This window comes from Panicum virgatum, chromosome 3K (assembly GCF_016808335.1).
Source record: "Panicum virgatum strain AP13 chromosome 3K, P.virgatum_v5, whole genome shotgun sequence".
NCBI lineage: Eukaryota > Viridiplantae > Streptophyta > Magnoliopsida > Poales > Poaceae > Panicum > Panicum virgatum.
The window spans coordinates 8409538-8436014 of NC_053138.1; the positions used below are offsets into that span (position 1 = coordinate 8409538).

The 26477-nt window shown below is 43.2% G+C and overlaps 2 protein-coding genes and 2 long non-coding RNA genes across 4 annotated transcripts; all 4 read left to right on the forward strand.

The window, feature by feature from the left end:
• The first annotated feature begins 8906 nt into the window (after positions 1-8906).
• Positions 8907-10989, forward strand: LOC120701193. The gene is made up of 5 exons (XR_005685997.1): positions 8907-9156; positions 9253-9283; positions 10085-10159; positions 10263-10346; positions 10886-10989. It is a non-coding gene; the product is annotated as an uncharacterized LOC120701193 (long non-coding RNA).
• A 5435-nt stretch (positions 10990-16424) lies between these two features.
• LOC120700560 (replication protein A 70 kDa DNA-binding subunit B-like) lies at positions 16425-17760 on the forward strand. The gene is made up of 5 exons (XM_039984811.1): positions 16425-16562; positions 16676-16949; positions 17031-17133; positions 17243-17373; positions 17693-17760. The coding sequence occupies exons 1-5, from the start codon at positions 16446-16448 to the stop codon at positions 17758-17760; spliced, it is 693 nt and encodes a 230-aa protein (XP_039840745.1). The 5' UTR covers positions 16425-16445.
• Positions 17761-17874: 114 nt separating this feature from the next.
• On the forward strand, positions 17875-19307 carry LOC120701194. The gene is made up of 5 exons (XM_039985331.1): positions 17875-17992; positions 18089-18243; positions 18335-18397; positions 18916-19062; positions 19224-19307. Exons 1-5 carry the CDS (start codon positions 17912-17914, stop codon positions 19279-19281), a joined length of 504 nt encoding a protein of 167 aa, XP_039841265.1. The 5' UTR covers positions 17875-17911; the 3' UTR covers positions 19282-19307.
• A 79-nt stretch (positions 19308-19386) lies between these two features.
• LOC120701196 lies at positions 19387-20202 on the forward strand. Its single transcript, XR_005685998.1, has 2 exons — positions 19387-19487; positions 19821-20202. It is a non-coding gene; the product is annotated as an uncharacterized LOC120701196 (long non-coding RNA).
• Positions 20203-26477: the final 6275 nt, after the last annotated feature.

A 26477-nucleotide genomic window follows, 5' to 3' on the forward strand; every position in this document is an offset into this window, starting at 1 on the left:
CCGGCCGAGCTCCGCCCGACGCCCCTGCCGACCGAGCTCTGCCCCGGCCGCAAGCGCCCCGCCCCCTGCCCCGGCCGCACGCGCCCCCGGCCGCACGCGCCCCCGGCCGCACGCGCCCCCAGCCGCACGACACCCCCGGCGGCCGAGCTCCGACCGACGCCCCCGGCCACACGCACCCCCGCCGGCCGAGCTCCGCACGATGCCCCCGCCGGCCAAGCTCCGCCCCCGGGCCCGGCCGCATGCGCCCCCGGCCGCATGCGCCCCCGGCGGCCGCACGCGCCCCTGCCAACCGAGCTCCGCCTGACGCCCCGGCCGTACGCGCCCAGCCCCCGGGCCCGGCCGCACGCACCCCCCGCCGGCCGACGCCCCGGCCGCCCGATGCCCCCGCCGGCCACGGGCCCAGTAGGAGGAGGCGCGCGGCACACGCCCCTGCCGGCGGGCCCAGGAGGTGGAGCAGGAGAGGAGGAAGTGGAGGAGGAGGAGAGGAGGAAGAGGAGTCGGCCGAACATAGAAGAGCAGAGGAGGCGGCTGTGGGGAGAAGAGCAGGAAGAGGAGGCGGCGGCCGTGGGGAGAAGAAGGAAGAGGAGCCGGCCGTTTCTCGCCGCTCGCCGTTGCAGGAGAAGAAGAAGGTCGCTCACCGTTAAGCTCCTAGGTGAGGACTTGAACAAAAATTTCGCATCCTGTATTTTGGTAGTGCTTTTAGTTAGTTTGTTGGTAGTTAGTTGTATCTCACTTTGCCGCTCTCGCCACCGCTGGAGAGTATTTTGGATAGAAAATTGTATTGCCTGTGATGATATATGCTATATATATATTGACCTTGAGCTTGAGTATGAGTGTTAGTCGAAGTGTGTTATTTCTGTTCTATGGATATGCTTATCATGATTGTCATGAAACCATGTGACATATCCATGCCCAAGCAACAACTCGGGTGCGATGATATTAAGATTGGGCTGGATGTGTCACATGGTTTAATGGCGGTCATGAATTTATTTTAGGTTTCTTATGCTTCAAGTTCAAGGTCAAATGAAAGGGAATATATCTGAGGCATGTTTGTTGGTTGTCGACCACTGTGCTATTTTATTTTTGCAGAATTTGAAACTGAAATGTTCAATTATTGATACTATGTAGTTGTTTTTTAGGAGAGGTTGTGGCACTGTTCTTGACTCGTCACTTTGCAGGATAGTTAGGTGAGTCATCACAGACTTTCATTTACTTATCTTGTTTGTGCTTCACGTAACCTAGGCGTCTCCCGTTCGAAAGAGATACGGTTCGAAATATGCAGCTCTTTGCATATATGGAACCGTATGTGCTTCGAATTGTCCACGTCATTTGGACAGCCCAAGGGTGCGTAGATATGGTTAGTTTTCATGGTCAACTCCGATCCGTGCCAGAGTTTTGGCATCACCTCCCTGTTGTTCTCCGGATACACAATGTCCTTGACAGGATGTGTATTTGGAGAGCAGCGGGGAGGTGCTGCCGAAATTCTGTCTCAGCTAGGAGTGGATCATGGAAACCAACCATATCTACGCATCCTCGGGTGGGATTAGAACCTATCTTCACCTATTAGAGTTTGTTAGATATCGTGTATATGAAATCGATTTTTAAATTTCTCGCTCGTATGTTAAAGGATGGATGACCGTGAGTGGATGTACAAGGGCTGGCAGAGCGAACACGAGTATATTGAGTTTGCTCTAAAGGTCAATGACTTTTTAGAAAAGGCATTTGATAGAGGACAGAGTAGAATGTCGTGTCCATGCACCAAGTGTCAAAATAGGATACATCAATCACAACTCACTATGGGTAAATATATTATCACAAATGGGTTTGTGGAAAACTATACCCGGTGGATCTGCCATGGTGAAGCCCATCGTGCTAGAGAAGAGGTAGTCAGACAACGCATTGATGATTATGATGCTGATGCCGGTTGCGCAGACATGTTAGCAGACTTTCATGAAGCACACTTCGAAGAAGGACCTAGAGAGGAACCGCCAGAGCCTACGTCAAAGCAGTATTACGACATGTTGTATGCGGCACAGAAACCACTTCACCAGCATACCAATGTTTCTCAGTTCGATGCTATTGCACGCGTACTGGCCCTAAAGTCTGAGTGTGGCATTAGTCGAGATGGCTTCGACAAAATGTTGACGGTTTTTGGTAGTCTGCTTCCGGAAGGACACATTCTTCCAAAAAGCATGTACGAGGCACAAAAACTTCTTCGTAGTCTTAAGATGCCATATGAGAAGATACATGCTTGTCCGAAGGGATGCATATTGTTTAGGAAAGAACATGCAGACGCAAATTACTGTACAAAATGTAAATCATCTCGGTGGCTGGAGGTAGATTCTGGTGATGGTCAAAAGAAACAGCTTAAAATCCCAGTGAAAATCGTACGGTACCTTCCATTCATACCGAGAATCCAACATCTATTCATGACCGAGGATTCAGCACAACATATGAGATGGCACAAAAACGGCAAACGCTACCGTCCTGAGAAGATGATACATCCATCCGATGGTGAAGCATGGAAACATTTTGACAGGCGTCACACAATGAAAGCTCTGGAGGCTCGAAATGTACGTGTTGCGTTGGCAACAGATGGATTCAATCCTTATGGAATGACGGCTGCCCCGTACAGTTGTTGGTTCGTGTTTGTTATCCCCCTCAACCCCCCCTGGAGTTATCTTTCAACGGCAGAACATATTCTTGTCGTTGATAATTCCTGGATATCCGGGGGATAATATGAGTGTGTATATGGAGCCTCTTATTGATGATTTGCTCCATGCTTGGGAGGAAGGTGTATGGACATATGACCGAGCTACAAAGACAAACTTCAAAATGCAAGTGTGGTACATGTACTCCCTGTATGACTTGCCAGCGTATGCGATATTCTGCGGCTAGTGTGTGCACGGGAAGTTCCCTTGCCCAGTATGCAAGGCAGCTATGAGGTTTATCTGGTTGGCGAAGGGTGGCAAGTATTCTTCGTTTGACAAGCACCGACAATTCCTCCCTATTGACCATCCATTCCGACATGACATCAAGAACTTTACGAAAGGTGTTGTGGTTGATGAACCTCCACCACAGATGATGTCAAGTGTCGCGGTCCGTGAGTGGTTATAGTCGCTGAGGGTTAAAGAAGGTGGTGGTTTTGTGGGTTATGGCGAAGAACATGCCTGGACTCAGAAGTCGGGCCTGTGGAGGCTCCCCTACATGGATGATCTTCTTCTTCCTCATAACATTGATATGACGCACTCGGAAAAAATATTACTGAGGCACTCTGGGGTATAATCATGGACATTCTTGATAAAACAAAGGACAATGTTAAGGCCCGAGTGGATCAAGCTAGTTTATGCGATAGACCAAAACTGAATATTCTGCCACCCAAAGATGGTAAGAAATGGAAAAAGCCTGCAGCTGAATTCGTCCTGAAGAAGCACCAAAGGAAAGAAGTACTAGAATGGTTCCAGACTTTAATGTTCCCCAATGGGTATGTAGCGAATCTAAGGAGAGGGGTGAACTTATCTACTATGCGAATCAATGGGCTGAAGAGTCATGACTACCACATATGGATTGAGCGGCTTCTTCCAGTGATGGTTCGAGGCTATCTCCCTGACCATGTCTGGCAAGTGCTGGCGGAGTTAAGCAATTTCTTCCGCCAGCTATGTGCTAAGGAGTTGTCTCGGGCTGTAGTTGAACAAATGGAAAAATTGGCCCCTGTGTTGCTTTGTAAGTTGGAGAAAATCTTTCCACCCGGCTTCTTCAATCCGATGCAGCATATGATTTTGCACCTCTCGTATGAGGCACGGATGGGGGGGCCTGTTCAGGGACGTTGGTGCTACTCGATTGAGAGACAACAAAAAATCCTTCGAACCAAATGCAAAAATAAATGCAAAATAGAAGCTTCCATTGCAGAAGCATATATTCTGGATGAGGTCTCGAACTACACAACAAAATACTATAGTGAAACCCTTCCAAGCGTGCACAATCCACTCACTCGTTACAATGAAACCGAAAATGAAACGAACCTCAGCCTATTCAAAGGGCAACTTGGAAGTGCAAGTGGTGCGACTCCTAAGGCCTTGCTCTATGAAGAGTTGCACACTATCATGATGTATGTGTTGACGAACCTAGTGGAAGTCGAGCCGTACATACAGTAAGTTCTCAACAAACTATTTCCTCGAGTATTAACTATTCTGCATCCAACCCCCTTTACCTCTCGTTTATATAGGGAATTTACTCAACAATTCTGGCGTCGCCGAAGAGATCCAACCCCGCAGGAAGTTGACGTCCTTCTTAAATCCGATGCGGGACAAAGAGCCCCCGATTTCATTTCTTGGTTCAAGCACAAGGTATAACAAACCATCATGCTTGTTAGACATTTGAAGTTTCTTATCCGTGCGAATAGTATGACAAATCATCATGCTTCTACCTGTAGGCCCAAAATGATGCGTCTATGTGTCCCGAGTTGAGACAGGTTGCCAACGGTTGTGCCTATAGGGTCTTGTCATATTCCGATTATGACGTTAATGGATATCGCTTTCACACAAGAAGCCACGAGCAGAGTCGACCCAATCGAAGAACAACAAATTCCGGAGTTTGTACGACAACCCTTGATGGGGTCGAGTATTATGGCATAATTGAAGAAATCTATGAACTCACATTTCATGGTTGCAAACCTCTTAAGCCTGTCATATTCAAATGCCATTGTTTTGATCCTAACGAAGTGCAACGGACCCCACATCTCGGCCTAGTCGAAATTCGCCAGTCATCAGTGTATCCAGGAGACGATGTGTATATTGTGGCTCAACAAGCCACGCAAGTTTATTATCTCTCATATCCGTGCAAAACTGACGATCGCCTTATGGGTTGGGACGTTGTGTACAAGGTATCACCACACGGTAAAGTACCTATTCCAAATAATGAGGATTACAACATAGACCCAAACACATATGATGGGGAATTCTTTCAAGAAGATGGGCTTGAAGGACATTTTGAGATAGACTTAACCGGAGTGATCGAAATGGAAGTACACGATGATGAAATGGTTGATGACGAGGACGCTGGTGAGGAGGTTCGTAATGCGAAGGACCTAGAATTACTTGAGTGATTACAATTAGGCAATGACAATGAGGATGAAATTCCACCGTTAGAGCACGGGTTTGAACTTCTCGACTTGCGTGATAATGATGATGAGACATATGATCCAGCTAATCCCGATGAAGATGATTATTTCTAATACGTGTATGATCCGTACTAATTGATTTATTAATGTTACTTTCTAATTATGTCGCATTTATTTTCTTTCTCTTTATAAGATCGTTTTGTATATATGTGCTGATTGGTTTACTATTTTTAATTGCAGGTGATTGAAGAAAGATGTCGGGCGACGGACTTCAACGATCGGTCGCCTCACTGTACAGAAGAATGATGCCACACTCGGATGCTGGTGAGGGCTCCGATAGGAGTTCCGGGTTGGGGCGAGGCAAGGGTCAAGGGAAGGGTGGACCCAAGAGGGGTCGAGGGAAGGGTGGAGGCAGGAGGCGTCAAGAGCCTTCGCCTGTACCGCCATCTCAGGAGGAGGAGGAGGAGGAGGATGAGGAGGAGGAGGAGGAGGAGCCTGCCCAGGATTAGGAGCAGGAGCGGGAGGAGGAGGAGTGGCAGGAGGACGCACAGGAGGAGGAGGGGGAGTCGTCTGAGGAGGACACGGCCGAGGATACCTCTACGCCGGCTGTCTGGTTGCGAGGTCCTTCGCGACTCCCAGATAGGCCGATACCTATTGCCTTGCGCCCGCTGATTCGACTGAGCGGGGATATGTAAGTAATTTGACATGTTATTACTACTTTTTCATTTCCTAACTCGAAAATCACAGTACAAACTAATATTTTCTCTTAATCACTTTTGTAGGAGTTGGACTGTCCTCAGTAGCGGTGCTCACAAACGCAAGGTCAACGACATCCTGGGTCTTTTGTGCAGGGACCACTTCCCAGGCCTGGTCCACTATCAAGGACGGTACGAGCCGGCCTGGACGTGGGACCACTACATCGCCGCCAACAACGATCAGTTGGATCGGAGCGGCAGAGCCTTTGAGAACAAGGCGGAGCGGGTAAAGGACGAGCTCTGGGTAAGTTTTACCCGGCAAAAAATGGTCAATACATCACATTCATTGAACATTTTGTTAATAATGACATGATCCATCGTCTTTATATGCAGGATTTTTATAGGTGTGACGAGGGATACGAGGAGCGGGCGGCGATTGTGGCTCACAATCGATGCGTTAAACTCGTGAAGGACATGCATTATGAGGCGCAAGTCCAGTGCGTCATCAACTATTGTGCACATTTCCTAAAGCAGAAGATCGGGAAGACTGAGGCGAGGGATTTGAAGCTGACCTGAGAGCAATATTTACAGGTAAGTTCAAATTTATTGTAAGATGAAAAACATCGTTAAATGTCTCTCTTCTTACATGTCATGCATTTGATCACGTGTAGGTTCCTGCGTGGTTGTTTCGTAATGACACCGTGTGCTGGGAGCGCATAGTGGACAAGTGGTTCGACCCCGAGTGGCAGGCTTTGCACGACGCTGGCCGGCAGCGGCGATTGCTGATGCCAGGTCCAGCGCACCATCAAGGCAGCCTCAACAACGACGAGTACAGAGCTAGATGGGTACACACTACACAGACTCATTTCTCTAATCTAACGTTCAATTCAGCATAATTTGTAATCAACTTCTTCCTTTTTCGCAGTCGTCCTCACATGAGGGCCAGGAGTGCAACCCGTTCGTGGGATGGGCTCTGGCCCGCAAGGGCAAGGCGACATCCAATGTCACCTACAACCCTGATGACCCGCCCTCGGCGTACAGCAACCCGTCCGTCCACAGTCGTATCCATGCGTACACAGAGATGGGAAGACAGGTCCATGGGCCAGACTGGGATCAGAGGACCCAGCCCCTTGATGGAGAAGTCATTATGAGGGTGGGAGGAGGTAAGAAACATGGGCGCTACTACATTGGCGATGGCCTTGTAGACACGGCCAGCACTCCCACCCTCTCCCAGATTCGAGCGAAGAGCACGGCCAATAGCCCGGCCATACGCCCACGGCTGTTCGCGTCGTAGCTCCAAGTGCAGGAAATTCAGGTTATTTCTTATTTATTCATAGTTCATTCATTTTGTACATATATTTTATTTGCATTGTAACATTGTCATTAAATATTGTAGAACCAAATGCTAGCGCAAAAGGCGGCGTACGAGGCAGCATTGGCCGAAGAGAGGAGATTACGACAAGAGAACGAGCAGAAGCAGGCGACCGAGATGGCCCAGATGTACAACTACATTCGAAGTTTTTCTTTCCAAATGGGTAATCCCATCCCAGCCTTCCCTGTGGTTCCTGCTCCTACTACTCCTCCGGTGTGTATCTTGAAAACCCTTTAGTTTCTTTTGAAGTATTAGATACTTAGAGAACTTTAGACTTAGAGATTGTGACTTATATTACTCACTTTACGATTTAGGGGACCTACATATTTAGACTTGTTTAGATTATAACTTGAGAACTTGGTTTTTGTCTCACCTGCAATTTACTGTCTTACATTTTTTGCAGAATCTATCGGCGGCATCGAATACGCCAGACTTATCACCGGGCATCTCACCGATGCTCCCACAGCAGTTGTTCCCACCTCAGTTCGGCGGCCCACCACTGTTCGACGGCCCACCGCAGCCATAAACTAGTTTATTTCAATATTTATGGACTTGTGAACTTCTGGATATGTATTTGTGAACTTCTGGATATGTTGTGAACTTGCAGAACTTTGCATTGGACTTCTGGATGTGTTTGAAGTTATTTGTGGCTAGTTGTGATATATATATATTGTGATATATAGTGCCTGTGATGTTTGTTGTGATATATATGTGATATGTAATGCCTGTGATATATATGTTGTGATATGTGGTCCTTTATAAGTGAAAAACAAAAAAAGGATTTGTTTGGTCACTTTGCCATGTGCCAGGGACTAGGCACATGGCAAAGTGACCATATGGCCAGCCCTGGACACCAAGTTCGCCATGTGCCTGCCGTCCGGGCACACGGCGAATTTGGGAGCGTTGCCGTGTAGCCGCCGACGCCGTCAGCTAGCCGTGACGGCGTCTGCCCGCTTTTTTTCGCCGTGAGCCTATATATACACACGGCGAAAAGGTTTGCCGTGTGCCCGACTTTTGGCACACGACAAACAAGGTCTTTGCCGTCCCCGTGGCTGCCGTCCGCGCTTTGCCGTCGGCCACCGTTGGCGAAGTCTTCGACGTGTGCCTACATGTCTTCGCCGTGTGCCTCGGGCACATGGCGAACTCGTGGTCTCCGGTTGTGTGCTCAGAGCGGACGGCCGCTGCGGGGTGCCCAAGCCTCAGAGCGCAAAGTCAACATGGTTTCCCATGCCGAAAAAGCCTACCCTCGCTGGATTCCCTCGCTGACTGGCTGCCGTGGAACCCGCTGGTGTGCCCATCCCTTGCGCGCACCGCTCGCCCTCCTCCACCAATTATTCCTCTGCGCTTATCTCCTGTGTGCCTGAAACGTGGGCCTCAGCTCAACATAGACCCACAACAAGTGTGATGGCTGCAGCTTAGCAAGGTGCACGGGGAGAGAAAAAAACAGAGAGAGGGGGTCACCCCTGCAGATCCAATCGACCGCCGATTCTGGGATTCGTCTCCCTGCCTCGCGACCTCACCGGTGCGTCCCGTCCCGTCGGAGTGGGCAGGCGCGCCGCTCCACACGCGCGTGCCACTCCTCCTCCCCCCTCTCTCTATGGATGTTGGTCCTGTCGCATCGGAAGCATCGCGGGAGCCCGGCCGTGCCGTCCCGTCGGAGTACGGGCCGTGCTTGCCACCGGTCCTACGGCTGCTGCCTCGCACACATAAGTTCTCACAGTCTCGCTCCAGTGCCAAACCCTAGCGGCATCTGTGATTTCGCTTGCTCCTCCCTTTGCCTAGCTGCCTGTCCAAGAACAAAGTGCGAATTGTGAGCTTCAGTTCTCTATTGTGATGTGCTGTCTTTTTCGTGCTGCATCAGATCTGCTATCTCTTGATCTGATTTCCGATTCTTTGTTGTGGTTGTATAGGTGCAGAGTTCTCATGCCGGCGGTGACATGAGGTCTGGAAGTGGTCCCTAAAGAAGAAAGGTGAGACGCCTGCTGCATTTTGGGATTTAAAGCACGTTTCTCTTTCGTCTTGTGTGGTTGATCTAAACCTACTTCTCCTTTTGCTTCTGCTTGCAGTGAGCAGTCAGTTGCATAGGAGAATATCAAGGTGAGTTTGTGCCTTCAGCTTTGATTTTTTTGGGGCATCCAAGTTTTTTGATCCGTGCCTTAATAATGACTCTTTTAGTCAGTTGATATAAGTGGGCTTTGAAAATGTAATCTTTAATAGCAAACGCACCCAGCTAGCTCTTTGTTTCCTGTTACTTGCCTAGGTTTGTTGCTGCCTAAAACATGGGTGCTAGGCTTAGAGCAATATGCTTATCGTATCTTGCTAATGATAGTGTTTTCTTGAGTCTAGCTTCAGAGGTTAGTGCATATTTAACAGGCCAGTGCTTCGGTCAGATAAGGGACCTTGTCTTCCTTAACTTTCTTTGGTGGAAACAAATATTTAAGTGATTCCATTTGCTAATGCGTAGTTTGCTATTGTTGCTTGCTAATGCTTCCTATAACACCTACTAACTCAAATATATTATGAGAGAATATTTCTTTTCCTCATAGAGCAAATTTGCTTATTCAGACTACTATCTTCGTTTGTTCACTCATGAACAGAAATAATATCCTCTTCGTTAGACCATATTTGTAGATTAGATTGTTATATAATTAAGATGAGATGTTTAAATAAGACAGCTTGTCTGACTTCAATTCCTTTTAGTGGAAAGAACTGCTTTCTTATTTCTCATAGAATAAAACTGGTCATCTAGACTTCAGTCTTTCTCCATTCATAAACAGGAACAGTACCTTCTTCCTAACATATATTTGTAGATTAGATAATTATATAGTTTCTGTACATCGCGTGACTGCATATTTTCTCACTAAATTGCACTTACAAACTGTTTGTTCCTGCTGCAAGGTGAATAATACATACTTGATGACTTCTGAAGCTTAAGACTGTTGTTGTCTCCCGTGTAGTCAGAAAATTGCAAAGGTGAGTTCAGCCTCAAAAAGGGTGCAGCGTTCTGTTTCTTCCTGGTTTTATTCTGCTACTACTGCTCTGCCTATATTTATGATGTTTGATGCTTCTTTTCCAGATCATTTCTTGCTAAAGTAAGAGAGGTTCATTGGTGTCAAGTTGCTGCGACTTTTACCCATTTGTTCTCCAAGGATTTGCAAGGGTGAGTTCACTCCTGCTACTTCAGTATTTGTGTTTTACTTTGTTGTGCTGCATTTTTATACTGCACAAAAAGGGCCCTATGTAGCATGCTTCTTTTCTTATCTTTCTAGGTCTTATCTATAGGCATTGTTTCTCTTATCTACTCATCTTTTCTTCACTTATCCCACTCTCTGTGCTGGTCAGATCTTCTCTTTACCTTTCTCTAGCTCTATTTTTTTTCAAGTCTATTACCTATGGGTGCTGGAAGGGTGGTACCTTCTCTATTACCCTCTCTGTAGATGCACCTTTACTTATTCTGGTGCATGCTTTGACCCGGCTTATTCTGATAGTTGTCATAGGAAGCCGTAGTATCTTTTTCTTTGTTTTCTCTACACTAGGGCCTGTTCTGGTGCATACATATATTTGTTTTGCAGTTCTATAACATTTCATTTTGCCTACCTCTTATCTATGTACTACAGGTTGTACTTTGTTTTGCAAGTTGTGCTTCAACAATAGCTCTTTACATGCTGCCCAATCATAGCTGTTGATTGTCATTTCTAGGTATTGTTTGAGAGGGTTCAGTTTAAATGGCTGGTACCCCGTGTGAGAGGGTTGCAAGGTGTCGTGAAAAGAGAAAAAAGAGACATCTTGCGATTGCGCAAGGTCTGAACTACATCCCATAATTTTATTAAGCCAAAGTGTCTGACCTACCATTACTAATCGTATTGCTATTCAAAACATGGATACAATGATTAGGTTTCTTCAGACGATCGGTTTTTGGTAACACTACCCAAGGTCTGTATGTTTCTAACCTGCCAGGCCCTTATGAACAACCATCCTTATCTAATCAGCTATCATTCTATCGAAAAAGAACAAGTGAGTATGAAACAGCAAAAGATAAATAATTCTAGGAAGAAGTATGTAGCCTAATCGGTAATGACCTATTAAGCTTCACGCCTACCAGGAGGTAAGTCCTTGATGGACTTCCCTGCAGAAGCTTCGACGTCCAACAGACAGCATCTACTTGATAGGATATGAAATCCTGCAGGCATTCGCTGCAGTTCTCCAATGGTGAATGCCTATATCAACTTTTTTTGCATACTTCTTTCAATTCTGGTGGTAACAACTCTTACCATTTTTTTTTGTCTCTTTTGGCTACATAGCTGCCGATGGAACACCAGCAACACTTCCTTTTGATAAACCATATATTGAGGCATTAAAAGGTGTGCATTTTCTGTTTTACAACAAACAAAAATTACCTATCCTTCCTGTGATGCTCTTTTCCAATTATCTTCCTTTAGAATCGTACCTAGATCGGTCGTACTATGGTGGCCCAACACATGAGTGCCCTTATTGTGGTGCTGTATTCTAGTACCAAGAATGCGTCAAGAGTGCCTCTGCTGCTGCTACAAGGAAAATCGTTTACAACCTTTGCTGCAGAGGAGGAAAGATAAATTTTAAACCTTATAAGAAACCACCTGCTCCACTAGCTGACTTACTGCGATTCGATGGTGATGCATGCTCAAAGAAATTCTTAAGGCAAATTCGATCCTATAATTCTCTATTTGCATTCACTTCTTTAGGTGCCGCTGTCGATAGAACGATAAATAATGGTACTGCACCTAGGGGCGGATACAGGAGGGGGGCTAGGGGGGCTCAAGCCCCCCTAAGCTCCCCTAATTACACGCAAAACACTGTAGCAAGACCTCCAAATCACCATTAAATCTTCACACAAATCAACATCTCTATTGTTTCAGCCCCCCCTTGCCTCCAATCCTGCATCCGCCACTGACTGCACCTTATGTTTTCAAAATTAATCGAGTAGTGCACCATCGGATTGGTACCCTGCTGCCACGCCGTGGCGCACGACCAAAATTTGCGCAGCTCTATATTTATGATACTGACCACGAGGCACAAAACAGACTAGGTATATTTGAAATTGATGATAATGCTTCTGAGCAACCAGATCCAGATATAGTGATGTCTCTGTTAGACATGTTAGACGAACATAACCAACTTGTTAAAGCATTTCGATATGCTAGAGAGCGTCTTGAAAATGAAGGTAATGAGAAATTAACACTGCGATTGCTAGGCTACAACACTAGAGATGATGTTCGCTATAGTCTGCCCTCAAGTGGTGAGATTGCTGCTATAATTGTAGGTGACTATTCAGCTGATGAATACACCTACGATGTCCTTGTGCATGATAAAGAGTCAGGGCTAAGACGTGTTTCCTGCTTGCACCCAGCCTATATGGCTTTGCAATATCCACTGCTATTTCCTTATGGCGAACATGGATTTCATCTTGGTATTAGATACACAGATGCTGATGATAGTAATGGTACAAGCCGTAAATATGTCACGATGCTAGAATTTGGTAGACTGCACATGCACTACAGACTCAATGACCCAAATCCATTCACCTGCTATGGAAGATTAAGTGACCAATCATGTGTTGATATGTACACTACTATCAAGGCAAGTAGACTTAAATGGATAGCAGACCACCAAAAAGACATAAGGAGTGAGTCGGTACAAGGCATAGCTGATGCGATTGATAAAGGCCTCACTAATGCTGATTCAGTTGGTGGAAAGGTAGTCATACCTGCCAGTTTTACTACTGGTAGGAGGCATTTTGTAATGAATTACCAAGATGCAATGGCCATCTGCAGGGTCTATGGCCCCCTGACCTATTTGTAACTTTCACATGCAATACCAAATGGAGAGAAATAAGCGATGCATTGCGCTTTGAACAAGGACAGCAACCATGTGATCGTTCTGATTTGATCGTGCGGGTCTTCCATATGAAAGTAGATGAATTTATAGCAGACATTAGAGAAGGGAAAACATTTGGCCCTATCAGACCAGGTCAGTAGTTTATATCACCATCGCAAATTTATATTTACCTTTGCTGGTTTAACCTTATTCTAATATTTCTTTAACAGTTCTATACACTGTTGAGTTCCAAAAGCGTGGCCTGCCTCATATACATTGCCTTGTGTGGTTACCTGCAAATAATTCAGAATTTAATGCTTCTACTGTTAACAAATTCATTTGCGCAGAAATCCCTGATTTTAATATTGACCCATTAGGTTACGCTTTAGTTGATGAATTCATGATTCACGGTCCATGTGGTGAGGCAAATAAAAAATGCCCGTGTATGGAAGACAACAAATGCTCGAAAAATTTCCCCAAGTCATTTCAGGATGAAACTATTATTGATGACTTTGGATTCACTATTTATAGGCGAAGAGACGATGGTAGGCATGTTTTTAAAAATGGTGTTAAATTGGATAACAGAAATGTTGTACCATACAATATGCATTTGCTCAAAAAATACAACGCACATATCAATGTCGAATAGTGTAACAAATCAAACATGATTAAATACCTCTTCAAATATGTCACAAAAGGAAGTGATAGAGCAAAGGTGTATTTTGACGTTACTGCAAAAACATCAAATGCATCGCCTAGACCTCAGCTTGCTCCACGCAATGAAATACAAGAATACATTGATGCTAGATTCCTATCATGTTGTGAAGCTCTATGGCGTGCTTTTGAATTTGATATCCATTTTAGAGTACCTCCAGTAGAGAGACTACCTGTTCATCTTCCTGGAATGAATTACATACGCTATGAGCCTGGTACTAATCTAAGAGCGCTTCTTGCTAGCCCAAAAGCCAAAAAAACAATGCTGACCGAGTGGTTTGAAACAAACTCAAAATCTGAAGAGGCTAGACATTTAACATACTGTGACTTTCCAAAAGAATGGTCTTGGGATGCTTCCCAAAGATCTTGGCGAAAAAGAGCACCTTGCCCTAAAATTGGTCGTATGTACTATGTCCACCCAACTGCTGGAGAGTTGTATTATTTGCGTATGTTGCTCGTGATAGTTAAAGGTGCAAAGAACTATGCAGATATTAGAACATTCGAAAATAAGGTATATGATACATTCCAAGAAGCATGTGAGGCACGCGGATTACTTGAGGGTGATCATGAGTGGATTCTTCTTTTTGATGAGGCAATAATATCTGCATCTGCATATCAGCTAAGGCAATTATTTGTGACTGTTGTCCTTTTCTGTTCAGTTGGCAATGTTCGTTCATTGTTTGACAAATATTGGCTTTACTTTACTGATGATATACACCGCAGACTTAAAAATGCACTTGGAAATCCAAACTATATTGTTCCACATGAACAACTGATGAATTTGCTTATACAGAATCTTACACAAGTTTTTGCTAATAGTGGCAGTAACATAAATGACTACAATCTACCTAAGCCAACAGTACAGAGTGTTACCATAAGTGATAATAGACTCATAAATGATGAGCTTGATCCTGAGCCTTTGATGTTATCCATGCATGCTTCCTCTTTAATTTCTCAACTTAATACTGACCAAAGAACTATATTTGATACGATAACCAAGCGTGTTCTTAGTGGGGATCCTGGCTTTTTCTTTGTTTGTGGTCATGGTGGAACAGGGAAAACATTTCTATGGAATGCTATAATTGCGAGCCTAAGATCTGAAAAAAAAATAGTACTCGCAGTGGCGTCATCTGGAGTAGCCTCTCTACTTTTACCAAAAGGACGTACTGCACATTCAAGATTTAAGATACCATTTGACATAACAGATGCTAGCACATGCAGTGTGAAAAGAGGAACTATGCTAGCAGAACTCTTACAAGTGACAACACTTATTATTTGGGACGAAGCGCCAATGACACATCGCCGTTGCTTTGAAGCTTTAGATACAACTATGCGAGACATTCTTTCTGAGCATAACCCTGCAAACGCGATCCTCCCATTTGGTGGCAAACCTATAGTTCTAGGAGGTGATTTTAGACAGATTTTGCCAGTTGTGCGTAAAAGCTCACGATCCTCCATTGTTAATGCATCTATTACAAACTCTAGATTGTGGCAGCATGTTGCAGTTCTCAAACCGCACACAAATATGCGGCTTCTTAATCCTTCTTTGAGTGGAAATGAGAGAGGCGAACTTGAACAATTTAGTAATTGGGTTTTAGCAATTGGTGACGGTACGGTCCCTGCCGAGAGAAAAGGAGAAGAACGTGAGGCTTCATGGGTTACGATTCCTGATGATTTGTTGATTCATACTGATGGAGATAAAATTGTTGCACTTGTGTCTGAAGTATATCCGAATCTCTTAGAGAATTACAAGGTTTCTGAATATTTAGCCTCACGTGCCATTGTATGCCCAAATAATCAGACAGTCGATGAGATAAATGAATATATTGTATCCATGCTTCCTGGAGATAGTGTGGGCTACCTAAGCTGTGACACAATTTCAAAATCCTCTGAACACATACCAGATTTTGATGTACTTTATCCTACAGAATTCCTAAATTCTATTGACGCAAGTAATTTTCCTTGCCATAGAATTGTGCTGAAAAAAGGTGTTATAGTAATGCTTCTACGTAATCTTAATCAAAACATGGGACTTTTCAATGGCACAAGATTACTTGTTCTTGAACTTGGACAGCGCTTGCTCAAGTGCATGGTGCTAATATTGGTGAGGAGGTTTTTATACCAAGAATTGCGCTTAACACAACAGATGTAAAGTGGCCTTTCACGCTGCAAAGAAGGCAGTTTCCAGTGCGAATATGTTATGCGATGACCATAAATAAAACCAAGGACAGACCTTATCAAAGGTCGGCCTTTACCTCAAAAAACCTGTCTTTACCCATGGCCAACTTTATGTTGCTGTTTCAAGATGTACATCTAGAAGTGGGCTTAAAATTCTAATTGAAAATGATGATGGCTCATGTGGCTCACAAACTCGAAATGTGGTGTATACAGAAGTCCTTGATGCCGCTAACGCGGCATCAGCTTAGGGCTTATAGACGATATCTTTTGTATTGTACATAGTTTTTGTGTGTTTATGTGTTTCTAAGCTAAGTTATTCAGTTCTTTTCATATTTTGGAGCTATATGTGCTGATGGATTCTGCTGTATATGATATGTTTTGGTCTAAGGTGTTCCTATCTTTGTCTAATCGCCTTTGCAAGTTCTAGCATATTTTTTACCACTTATGATTGTTTTCATACATTTATACTTTCTTTCTTTACTTACAAATGGGCGATGTACTAATTCCGACCCTTATGACTGGAGATTGCATGGACCGCATCTGCGTACGTGCATCTGGATTTTGGGAATTTTACGATCTGAATGAAGAGACAAAGTTGTTGCATGCTGATATTGTGCTTATTGATGAAGAGGTACAACCTATATTCATCTCTGTATATTTTCACAACCTAAGTAATAGCTGTAAAAAATATATTCCATAGTTCATATTTGTCTCTATGTAATCCACAACCTTATTGTTTGACAGGGTAACAGCATTCATGTGCAGATCTACCCCAAGGCCTATCAGCGGCTAAAAACTTTGATAAAAGAAGGCGGTGTCTACAATCTTGCATGCTTCTGGGTCAAGAAATCAAATGACAAGTACAGACCAGTGTCAAATGACAACATGATCAACCTATCAACATGGACAACAATAGAAGAAGTTGTTGAAGTTCCACCTGCTTTTCCAATGTTTACCTACTCCCTGACTCCAATAGAGCAGCTACCATCTCGTGTGGACTATGCAAAATACTTCACAGGTAAGGTTCTATACTCTGATTGATTACAATTTCATATGGTCTACATCACAAACTAACAATATCAATTAATCTTCAAATCAGATGTCATTGGAATAGTAACATCAATCTCAAATATCATGTCACTAAGAGCAAGCGGAAGACAAAGTGATAGTTTGAAGAGGGTTGTTACTATACAGGATGCAAGGTTAGTTTGTTTGCTTTTCCTATCACAATAGAGCCACTGTTTTTGGAGTGCTGTACTAAGATCTCTAATGTTGTGGTATACTGAAACTTTTTTGTGTGTAATAAAACAGTAATGCTTCAGTGGATGTTGCGCTATGGGGTGAGCATGCCTCTTTGTTCCCAGCTGAACAATTGCAAAAAGATGGAGAAACCTGCCCACAAATCATCATATTTGTGGGGACCCTTGTCAAGAAATATGCAAGTATGTTTTCAACCTATGCCTATTTTTCCCAACATTGCATGTAGAAAGTGTGAATGTGCTTTGTTAGTGTGAGAGTTTTGAAAAATATATACTCTTGATGCTTCTGAAAAAAAGAAAATTAAAAGATTAGACTATTTACATCTCTTTTGCTTATTTGATAAGTACTTCCTCTAATTGTTGTAAATATTTACATATCAGAATGGTATCTCAATTTACATCTCTTTTCTGCCTTATAGTTGCCTTTCATCTTCAGATATAGTTGAAAATATTACCTATCAGAATGCTGACTGATTAAAATTGCTTTTCTCTTACCTTTCAGCATCTGGAACCATATCCTTAGCTGGCAATGCACCATGCAGGTGGTATATAAATCCAGATGCCCCTTAGGCAAAAGCTCTTCTATCTAGGTAATGTATTTTTCTATTTGTTTTCTAAATGCATGTGCCGTTCAATTAGCTTTATTCAAAGAGACAAGCTTTCTTTGCCTTTTCCACACAGCATTGGAGACACAATTAACCCAATTAAGTGGGATCAGCAAATGACACCAACCAAAGTTACACTAGTTGCAGAACCAAAAAAAAATTATGAAATCAAAGACCTTAACCCTTTCAGATACAAGGTAATGCTTTTCCTAATGTTTGTATTTAATCATTTCATAAGTTTTGCCTAACTGCAGCAGTCATCCTACTACTGACTTTTTTTATTTCAATTACAGAAAATAGACTTCCTGGTTACCGTGACAATAAGGAAATTTGACAGTTCATGGTGGTATAATGCATGTGAGAAATGTGTAAGAACAACTAAACCCTATGGTGACTTATACAAATGCACAGAGCCAACCTGCGGTTACATTGGCAAACCGACACAAAGGTCAGATCGTACCGATGCCCTTTACCAACTTGATCCTTAGGACCTTGTGTTGTACTACTATACCACCTAATATGTTCTTACACTCCTACAGGTACAAGCTCAGTATCATTGCTGGAGATGAGACGGGTGACACTAATTTTATCATGTTTGGAAGGTGGGTTCAGCTCTTGACAAAGAAAACTGCTGACACTCTTATCGCTGAGAATCCATAGGGTTTCATTCCAAATGAAATCACAAGGCTCCTAGAAAAAGTATACAAATTCAATGTCTGCTTCACAGAAAACTCAACAAGATCCGACAAAGTTTGTTTCCAGATCAATGCTGTACTAGCAGAAGTAAATGACACAAATGCTCTCCTTCCAATGACACCAACAGGATCCCAAACATCATCTTTTATGATATCTCAGGGTGCTGGCAGTAGTATGCAACGCACTCCACAAAAAAGTGTTGCCTTACCTATATCCTCACAGTCTGCACAGACCAGCCATGCTTCAAGCATGACACCAACTAAAACACCTACCAACATCCCTGAATCGCTACTTAGTCCACACAATCGTGAGCACAATGAAGATCAGGTCAGGAATTTTGATTCATTTTGTAAATAAGCTGCACTAAGCACCTTAATATTTTTCACATTTTCTAACCTTGTCTAGCCATTATCTATTATCACAGATCACTCCAACGAAGGAAACAGAGGTTGTTTTTGTATCAAACGAGCAAGGTACAAGGTCTATCTATGCTTCAGATAAACTTAATCAAATTTCACCAACAATGTCACCAGATACATCACACAACAATGATGACTCTATTCTGGCAAAGGTAAATCATAATTTCCAAAATCTGCTTCCTCTGATTCTTTTATTTCCCTGTGAATCATGTTTTAAAGATAACCAATACTAACCATATTTCCATTGTTTGGCAATATGTTGCTGCAATCAATCAATTAATGCTTCTATTTCATTTTTCTATTTATGCTGCAGTCTACTGCTGATCCTAGAGAATTTAAAGATGAAGCTGCAAATTCGGCAACCAAAGTAGAAAAGACTATCACAAGAAAAAGGTCCGTTGTGCAAACACAAATTTATTTTTCATAACATGTTAACTAATAACATGATAACATGTTACCTGACATGTTTATTTTTTAGGTCCCACTCCTCACCTAACAAGAAAATTGTCAAGAAGCTGCTGCTGGAAGACACTGCAACCGAAGACGGTGGTTGTGAACATGATAGTCCAAAGCCTAGGTATCTCCTTGCTGCAAACTACTTAGCCTTGCAAAAATGTGTCCTAATTCTTTTGTAGTTTGGCTACCTATCTAGCTAGGGGCCTTCCTCTCAAGCTCAATCTCAGGATAGAATTCTAATAATTGTTTATTTGCTAATTTCTGTGTGCCTCTCTTAGTTCGTGTAATTGTATAGATAGGTGCCATAGAGATGCTTTTGATTGTTGTATGTTTTTTCAGAATAGCATAGCATCCTCATCCAAACATTGCCACTACTTCTAAAATATTACCTTTATTCTAACCTCATGATGCTATTAACAACCTCTACAACTAACTGTTGTACCTATATTTACAGTTCTAACGATGATGCCTAGGAGGAGGAAGAGGAAAAGCTCATTTTGTATTTGCACAGTTGCAATCATGGCTCGACATGCATCTGACAGTCTACTACTTGATGCAATCTATTTAGCCATTTTAGAACTTTGTGCTCTCAGCATTACTGAACTCTCTTTTGGATATCGCATGATTGCAAACTGTGTTATCTCCGCCTTCCTCTTATTTGGATCAGTATTCCAAGCTACCTGCTAAAATGTACGGTAGCTACTAATGCTGATTGTCTAATGTAATATCGCTTGGCAGAATCTACTGGCTGCAGATGCCATTCAATGAACAATATTAGAGCTATTAAGATATTTGCATGGGATATTTCATATTATTATGGTTCAGTTTGTGGCACACATCATATTGCTTCTTACGTTTGCTGTCTGTTTTCGGCTGTTTGGTGGAGCTTTTCAAACACTTTTGTTGGTTGAGAGTTTTTGGCTGTGTGAGAGCACCAAGAATCGAAGTAACATCAGCTTGGAGTGCCAACTATTCTCACATTACTCTGCAAAATATAGCCATCTGTTTAACATGTGTTTGTTACATTGAAGTCTTCTCTACAAAATGAGCTATAGCTATTCCATACAAACAATTTGGATGGTATACTAAAGAACAGCAGTTCCATTCAAAGAATTTATATTGGTACGGACACTATATGCAACTCAGGATAGTGCGCGCAACGCGCGCATCATGTTCTAGTAGCAATTAATAGTACATATCAAACAGAACAAAACCCGAATGGAGCTAGCGTATGGACAAATGGACTTGGATTTGGCCCTTATTAAGTTAATTGCTGCTAGGTTTACAGATCATTACCGTCCAATCCTTCCTATTGCTAACAACTTGCTTACAGTCAGAGCTATTGTAACAGAATCGCCCAAATTAAACCGGCTTAAGTGCGCTAACTATCATTTTAAGTATTAATCAAGCCACCGCGCACTTAAAATGGTGTAATCCGGCAGCCTGCTGGGTTAAGGATCGAAAACACCGGAAGTCTCACTCGAAGGCGAGCACAGATGATTACATGCAAACAGAAGTTTCTCAAATTTAAAATACAAAATAGAGCTTAACAAAATGAGTTTATGTAAAATATCAGAGTTCAAAAAAAAATAGCAGAAATTAAATAGAAGTTTGATTAAAAAATCATGATACTACGAAGACGTGAGGATGTCACATCGAGCCCACCGATGTGGATCCTGGTTAGCTCCAACCAGCAGCAGTTACCTGAAAACAGGATGACAACAAACCCTGAGTATACTAATACTCAGCAAGACTTACCCGACACAAGTATACCTAGCCCACTATCTAGACATGCAAAGCTTTTTGGCTCTGAAGTTTGTTTTGCTGAAAATCTACTAATACTGGATCCTTACTGTTGTCGCTCCTTAAGTACCCATTTTATCCCTGGTTTATCCTTGATAATGGCATGAATTTAATATCAAAATCACTAACCGTCCTAACCCGGCCTAATTATTGGTCATTTTCACGTTTGCACATATATTTTGGAGGAACTTCGTTTTTGCAGGTTTTTGGCCTATTTTGGAGCATGAAATGACGAGGCCCGTGAACGAGCGCTAACACGGAGAAAGACGAAGGCCAAACCCCAAAGGGAGGACCAAAGCCCATGTTGATTCGAAGCCCATTCACGCACATCCATCCTCCAAGAGAGCCCAAAGGACCGAGCCCACGAAGATGAGATCAAGATACTTCGGGATTAAGCAAAGCAAATGAAGATTTAAGGAAGGATTCCCTATCCTATCCTTTCCTCGAAGATATCTCCAACATAACGACGTCAAAAGGGGTGCAATCGTGAAGGATATAAACTCTAGAAGATGCGAGGAGTCTACACGCAAAAGATGAGACCGAGGCGAGCCCGAAAGGGGGTAGGCCGGCCGGCCGGCCTAGCCCGTTTCTGAGGCGGTTCAGCCTCTCCTTCGACCGGTGGCTTCCTCGGCTTATAAATAGCTCACACCTTATTCAACTCAGAGCATCCATCTACCCAGAACACGACGAAAACCTAGGGCTAAGACCGGAGGGAGACGACGGCCGCCGCAAGTCTTCAAAGTTGTCTAGGAGATGGCTTAGGCCACCCCTAGCCGCCATGGCCTCCCTGTGTGGTTGTGTCATGGTGGAGTTCATGAGCTAGTTGGAGTCGTCAATGGTGTATACGCGGTGGTGACGATCCAAACGAATCTATTATGTGAGTAATGTCTTCATGTCATCCGATCTATTGAGCGATCATGTCTCTCCTCTTTGATTTCGTTCTTGCCTTGGGTGCGCTTATTCTTAGATCTATTCTTGAGATAGATTGCATGGGGTGTTCTTGTAGCTATGGTGGCTAGGAGTTCATACCGGATCTACCCAGGGGGGGTTCGACACTAGCGTGCTTGTGGGTGCCCTTGTCCAAAGGGAGTGTCGTGACAGGGCGTGGCCTGAGTAGGGGGGTTCCCGAGGGGTTGGATTGGAGGTTTTGATTTAAAGAGGCTTTGGATGAGATGCATGTTGTGCTTACTCGTTTAGCTAGAACTACAACTAGAATGCGTGTGATAGGTTTAGTCATGTCTTCGGTCATGCTTTATCCTTACCGATGTTCATGGATGAGATCAACCTTTGTACATCACTCATATCTATCAAAGGTTTACCCTTTATATGCAATCAACGCTTCATGTTAGGATAGATCCGTTAGATTAGATGGAAAACCTTAGGTAGTTCATTGTCGATCCACGGATTGATAAACCTTGGGGGAATACTCTAAGGGAAAAGCTACACGATCCCGTGTGCTTGCGGTATGTAAATTGGGGCGCTAAGGAGCGTCAACACTTACTTTCAATATTTTAGCTCGATTTAAGTTTAGCAAGTACCAACTAGATTTGCCTGAACATCTAAAGCAAGCATGGTTGATCATATTAATCTTTACAGAGTAACACAAACATATCTCATCATACTTCTCTTCTCATTTTCACTTCTTTACTACGATGTGACACAGTGACCAAGGTTCTCTTAACCGAGAGAGACGGCGAATCGATCCGATTTAACCTTGCAAGGTGGACCTAACTCACACGACACGTGCAGCCACGCCGGACCACATATGTCAACCGTTCCCATCATTACCCCGACGTCTGAATCACGCCTGCCAAAACCCGGGTGAAGGGTCCCTCTCAGCGAACTCCCAGAGAACTAGGAGGCGACATATACTCCAACACCCGCCATCATTCCACTCCCAGAGTAGCAGGTCGTGATTGAAAGTATCGTTGCAAATCAGGTATTTAGCTTACCAGTTTCGACTACCTCCTACTTCCGGCATGTGGTTAGTACTGTTCAAACTCGGTCAGCAATGCCAACAATGGTACGGTCCTCAATCGACACAGGCGGAGGCTTACTTTCCATCCATTTCATATCCAGAACCAATTCATCTCCGCCCGGTCTTCATTTCTCTTTCCTCATTGATTCATTCTCAAACCACATTGCCACAAGTAACAAGATCTTAAATCTCGCGAGTGACAGGAATCACTCGACTTCTACCGAGATCCTACTTAGCATGGCAGTACTAACGACCTGCACACTAGTAGAGTAACTGAGGAAACCTAGGGATCATGCATCTACGGTTCCAATCAACTCCTAGAAACGTAAATGCACAATAATTATATAATAAATATTGAATACTGAAATTAAGGGTTATGCTCCGGGGCTTGCCTAGGTTTGACACAAAGTCAGTTAGTTAGCTTGTAGTCTTGCACCGGCTTGACATCATCCCAGTCCAAGCATGCACTCCAGTCGGTCCTTCCGTCTTCTGGATTAGTCCACCCGTGCACCATCTTCTGGTTCGGCTTCAACATTGCCCTCCGGTTCCACGTGTCGCACATTTAGCGTACCTAGATGATATGCAACGATGCAAATGCAATGCAATTAAAGGAAAGACATGACTGGGCAATCATTTATCGAGTAAACACAACAAACAAACTCAAAAGGCAAAAGAGTTGGTGCTGCAACACGAGAGTTCATTCAAGTATTTTAGCCTGAAGTGTTTCCTACTAAAAAGCATTACTAGCTTGCTTAGAAAAGGCTATGCAAGGATATAAAGTAAGAAAGAATAATTAGGACAATTTATTTAACTAACAAGTTACATGACTTGCCGCCTAAAACTGGTAACCAAAATTTACCAGCATGATGAGTTATTGACAAGGCATGCAACAATATTTTGCCAACATTTATTGGCAACATAAAACATTTAATTTAACCCTAGCAAGACAAACAGAACAAAAATATATTTACAAACATGCACATAACTTCTGGGCACCAAATTTTTACGGTGAACTAAGCATGCGAAGAGTACACTACTCCATAAATTTCATAATTTTTGAACATTCAGAACTGCAGATATTAAATAAACAAGCTTAAACATGCATTATCCATGATTAAATCAATACATCATAAAAACATTGAACAGCTAGTAGGTTAAATATTTTGCCTATAATTAATCATAATATATTAGTTTTCAGCCATTCAAAACAAGATAAATCCGAAAAGACATGCAAACTTATCTAAACAAATCTAAGAAAATTATCATAGAAACTAGGCATGAACTCAGGGCTAACAAAACTAGTTTTGCCATTTTATCACTTTCCAGTAAGAAGTTCTACCTTAAACCGTTTTCAAATAGATTAAACGGAAACACACTAAAACCCTAACAAAAAGCAGTGAAACATGCAAAACAACATTTTTTTAAGTAGATCTCAGCGATACGAATCCAACAAAACAAGTTTGGCATTTTTCCGAGATTGCTACGATTTTCTACACATTTTTCAAGTTTGCAGACAAAATAAATATCACAAATCCTAGCAAAATTGCTAGAAGCACCCACAGCCAGCCAGCCCTGAAGCAGACAGGCAGGGCCCACGGGCCAGCGGCCCACCCAGCCAGGGTCAAGGCAAGGCATGCGCCTTGACCCGCGAGTGGGCGCGGCCACGGCGTGCGCGCGGCGCGACGCGCGCGCTCATGCGCGGCGACGGCGGCGGCGGCGCGGCGAGGCGAGGCCGGAGCAGGCCGGGGAAGGCACGCACCGCGAAGAGGAGGAGGCAGTGAACCTCACTGGCGGCGGCGCGGACGTGAAGCGGCGACGGACGGGCGGCGCGGCGGCGTTGGGCGGCGGCGGACCGAGGCGAGCGGCGGCGGCCCTGCGCGGTGAGGGAAGGGGCCGAGTGAGGAGGGGAATCGAAGGAGGATGACGAGTGGAAGCTTCCTATGCGAGGAATCGAGGCGGCGCTCATCGGAGACGGCGAACCGCGGCGGCGACGGAGCTCGGGGGTGGCGCGGCAATGGCGGTTTGGGAGCTAGGGTTTGAGGGGGTCGCGGAGGATAAGGCCGGGCTGGGCTTTAAGGCGAGGAGAGAGCGATAGGGCGGCACGGGTCGCGAGGATGGCCGGTGCGTGGCGCGAGGTTGGCCGGCGGCGTGGCGACGCGTGCGGCGCGCCGAAGCAGAGCAGGGAAGAGGAAAGGAGGCTGACGGGTGGGCCCGGGCGAGAAAAAAAAAGAAAACATGTTTGAAATTCAAAACGGAGATGTTTCCAGTCTCAAAAATTCACCAAAGTTTTACCGGAGATAGATAAAATCACCAAGAACACAATGAATCAAGAATTACTCAAAAAGGTTTTTTAAGTTGGTCGCAAAAAAAAAGAACAAAGAGACTACTTTTGAACTTTCCTAGAATTTTGTGTCTCTGTTGAACGGTCAAAAAATTCTGAAAAAATATTTTTAAATTCACATTTGAAATATAGTATTTGAATAAATTTTTTTTGGGGCCAAGTTGTGTAGAAAAATTTAAACTTTCTTAACAAGCATTCATTCAAACAAGCATCAATTTAAATTTCAAACAAATACTCACATGCATATGATTCTCCATTATGCATTGATGATGCTTATGATGATGTTATTTAAATGTTAAGCATGTTTTTACATTTGGGGTCGAAATGTTAAAACCAAAACATTAATGTCCTATTCAAAGCAAAATTAAAAGTTTTCTTCACTTTTTGCATAGCAACATCAAAATCCACCAATAGGAAAGTTGTTCACAGTATAAAACTCTAAACCTTTGTTTTTAGGCAAAGATTTATTTGAGCAAAAAATTTAAAAGTTATTTATTATTATTTTTACATGTTTAGTTGGATTTGAAAAAATAATCATCATTTTATGTGTTAACAAGCTAGCAAAATGTAATTAAAAATATTTTATGCATGCACGATTAGTGTTAATGACGGTGTTAAACACATGATTACTAAGTGTAATAATTGTATTTCTCTCAATTCTTTTGCTGTCACGTCATCAATCCACTAAGTGCCATATTGCTATGTCATCAACCCACTAAATGTCATAATTTCTATTTCTCTCAGTCATGTTTTTCAATATGTTGCGATTCATCAAAAATATAAATAAAGAAGAAACCCAACAGCCAAATTTCTATTTATCAATTAAATATTACTCTATGCAACATACATATGTTAAATCCCCTCCCTTTATTTTCTTTTATTATTGTCTCATGAACATTATTTTCATTTATTAATTAAATATTAGTCTATCTAATATTAATAAATAAATCCACATTTGTTTCAAAAAGAAAAATAATTAGTCTCCTATG